The 3,059-nt window shown below is 54.4% G+C and overlaps 1 protein-coding gene across 2 annotated transcripts; it reads left to right on the plus strand.

The window, feature by feature from the left end:
- Window positions 1-19: 19 nt before the first annotated feature.
- LOC113215188 (uncharacterized) lies at window positions 20-3,029 on the plus strand. 2 transcript variants are annotated; one of them, XM_026434800.2, is made up of 4 exons: window positions 20-954; window positions 1,230-1,315; window positions 1,518-1,657; window positions 1,915-3,029. In XM_026434800.2, the coding sequence occupies exons 2-4, from the start codon at window positions 1,309-1,311 to the stop codon at window positions 2,824-2,826; spliced, it is 1,059 nt and encodes a 352-aa protein (XP_026290585.1). In that variant the 5' UTR covers window positions 20-954; window positions 1,230-1,308; the 3' UTR covers window positions 2,827-3,029. The 2 variants fall into 2 exon arrangements, with proteins under 2 accessions (XP_026290585.1, XP_052132945.1); XM_052276985.1 differs by lacking the exon at window positions 20-954 and having other exon boundaries at window positions 963-1,315.
- The last annotated feature ends 30 nt before the right edge of the window (window positions 3,030-3,059 follow it).

A 3,059-nucleotide genomic window follows, 5' to 3' on the forward strand; every position in this document is an offset into this window, starting at 1 on the left:
CCCCCCACACACACACAGTAAGATAAAGCCGAGTGGCGATTAGTCATCAAGCACTGCATTCATTCTAACACGATAGGGGGAAGGAAGGCGCAAGGCGCAAGGCGGGCAAGCGGTGCGGTGATGGTGGGAACCGAATCGACAAGAATAAGTTCTCATTGGTAAAGACAACACAAAATAAAAAAAGATAAGCGCAAAGAAAAAAAGAGGATTTTGTTAAGGAAATTAATATGGTTTCGGAAATGTCACTCCTTTGGGGGGAGATGGCATCTCTATTCAGCAAAACTTCACTACTTCGTCCCTTAAAAATGTAGATTAGAAAACAAAACGAAACAATAGTTGGATGAACGTTTGGGGGTTTATATCTATACCTGGAGGCTGTTTAATCTCGCGCACTTCCGTAGGTATACTTAACTGTACCGCACGCACGAGTGCGGGCGGCTTGCCTATTGCTCCTGTCCACGGCGCCTTACGGGCCGAGCGAGTAGGCAACCCTCCCGCACGCTGGAATGCGGTACAGCATGACTACAGAAGTGCGCAGGGTTATTCGGCCACATGGGATCTGTATCTCTTCCAGTTTGACATGATATTGGCAGTGTTCGCTGCGCGAGTTCGGAGGTCGGACGCTAGGCTGCGCCACGCGACTGCGGAGGCGCACTGGTGACCGGACGCCGCCAGCAGACTGATTCCGAAGAACGCTCAAGGGGAGCGACTCCATGAGTGCGACAAGGACGGAGCTATACGGAACGTATAAGAGAGCGCTCTTCGGAATCAGTCGGTAGGGCCAGGTTAGGGCCAGGGGCAGACCAGACATGTCGGTGTTCGTACTGTGATCACATGTAAATTCTCTTGGGATTCGAATGACGAGAATATAACATCAGCAATACAGTGCACTGTAGACGGCTTCTAAGTACAACGGCACCAGGGCACGGAAAGTAGATAGTACGCTGTGCTTAGGTAAGTGTAAGCGCGAATAGCGTGTAGTGCTGGCGAACCTAAACCTTATCATGGTTGACATTTGCATCCACGAGTGTAAAATAGTATTCTTTTGGAGTTTGCCATCCATAGACGGGGCTCAGGGCACTATTCCATCTGCAAAGCAATACATTTTTTGGGAACAATCGTGAAATATGTATGTACCAAGATAAGGTTAGGTTGGGTTAGGTTAGGCGCAACTCATTTGCGTTCACGCTGCCCCATACGCTTTTAGCATTTATATTTCTCATTTCCAGTAAACAGGTCCCATAGGGACAGTCTGCGTACGAGCGAGCACCAAGCACCTGCCCTCTCTCCTCTCACCTTTAGTTCCATATGGCAAGTAAGTCTCACGCTCATGATTTAAACCTAAGCCCCGGACACAACATTGCCTTTTCTTTCTCTTCTATGCACCTATTTTAAAATGGTGACTCTTGATGGCTGCAGTGCCGCTACGCTTTTGCTGGGATGCGGGGGCTGGCGTCGCAGTGGTTCTTCGATAGATTAACCAAGACTTTACTTGACCTCCTGTGCTTTCTGAATAGGTCGGGAGTATCGGGAGAGACGTATGGCTAATAAAAGGAGCCGCAAGCCGAGCGGCAAGCAGGTCCGGACGCAACCACCTCGCTCCTGCAAACGGACCCAACACCGGACTCTCAGCACCACTCCCTCCGAACAGGAGCAGGTATGTTGAGCGAATACTTATCGCGGTGTAGTCGGTGACGGTGGATGATGGGCGGCTTACGGGCCGAGTCGTTTGAGCGGCTGGGCAGGGGAAGGGGGAAACAAAAATCGTCGGGCGGGGGGCAGGGTGCGCGGGGGTGGTCGCAGGGAGGAGCGGAGCGCCCACCCGCCACTCACCATACAGCTCTTTGGATGTAGGTTATTTTGTTTTGTTCTTATTTCCTGTACCCACTAGTTCTTTCACTCTGTCGCTCGCAGCGCCCGACCCTGGACCAGCTGCCCGAAAACGTGCTGCTGCGGGTGATGCAGCACCTGGACGTGGACACCCTCCTCAGCTGCCGCCTCGTGTGCCGGAGGCTGGGCGTGCTGTCGCTGCATCCGGGCGCGTGGCGGCGCCGGACCCTGAGCACGATCGACGTGGAGGGCGAAAACACGCTGACCTGCGCGGTGCTGCGGCTGGCGCCGTGCCTGCAGCACGTCACCGTCGTCCTCCCGCTGGGTCAAAGTGCCTGCCGCCACCTGCACACGTCCACATGCGCCGTCGCAGGTCTGGAGGTGAAGGACGTGGCTTGGACATCCCACGCAGCTGCCCTCGCGACTCGGCTGATCCAGCGCCAGGCGACCATCGGCCGACTGAAGAGGGTGGGTGTCAGGTTCCGTGAATCCACCGTGAGTGAAGCTGACGCCCCCGTCCTACTCGGGGCTTTGATGTCGACACCTGGGCTGGAGGAGCTTGCACTGAACGTCAGGTTGAGCCAGCCCTTCGAGCTCAGCAGCAGCATGTGCGGCGAGTTTTGGCTCGAGCGGGGCAGCTCTCTTAGGAGACTTTACATGGCGGTGAAGGGGGCCGAACCTTTTGCCCAGTTTCTTTTACGGATGCACGCCGCCACCCTGGAGGAGGTCCACTTCCTCGGGTTGTACTCGCTCCACGTCCGAATGTCCATCTCGACGCTGCAGCTAGTTGCCGGGCTCCCGCGTCTGCGCGAGCTGACCCTCCACCATGACCAGCCCGGGCTGGGGTTCCTGGCCAAGTGCGTGTCGCTGCGGACCCTAAACATTGTGGTTGTGGAGGGGGAGCAGTACAGCGCGGGTGCGGCGGAGCGGCTGCGCCAAACCCGCCAGCGGCTGGACGTGAAGATCCGACGCATGGGCGCAGATGTCGCATTATAATGACGAAGACGACCACTAGGTGACCCTCGACGTCCTCTGCACAAGAACATTGCAGTAACGATTAATGTGGGCCATTTAATTACTCTTCTGCAGCTCTGTCACTTTCCGGATTAGAACTATATTTACATATTTACATTATGTTCTTTGTAATTGTGACTGTCAAAAAATATAATAAAAATTGATGCTTTCTTCAACATCATTGAGACATAATGAAATGGGCGAGCACAGATCCC

This window comes from Frankliniella occidentalis, unplaced genomic scaffold, assembly GCF_000697945.3.
Source record: "Frankliniella occidentalis isolate FOCC.00 unplaced genomic scaffold, Focc_3.1 Scaffold5317, whole genome shotgun sequence".
NCBI classification, from domain to species: Eukaryota; Metazoa; Arthropoda; class Insecta; order Thysanoptera; family Thripidae; genus Frankliniella; species Frankliniella occidentalis.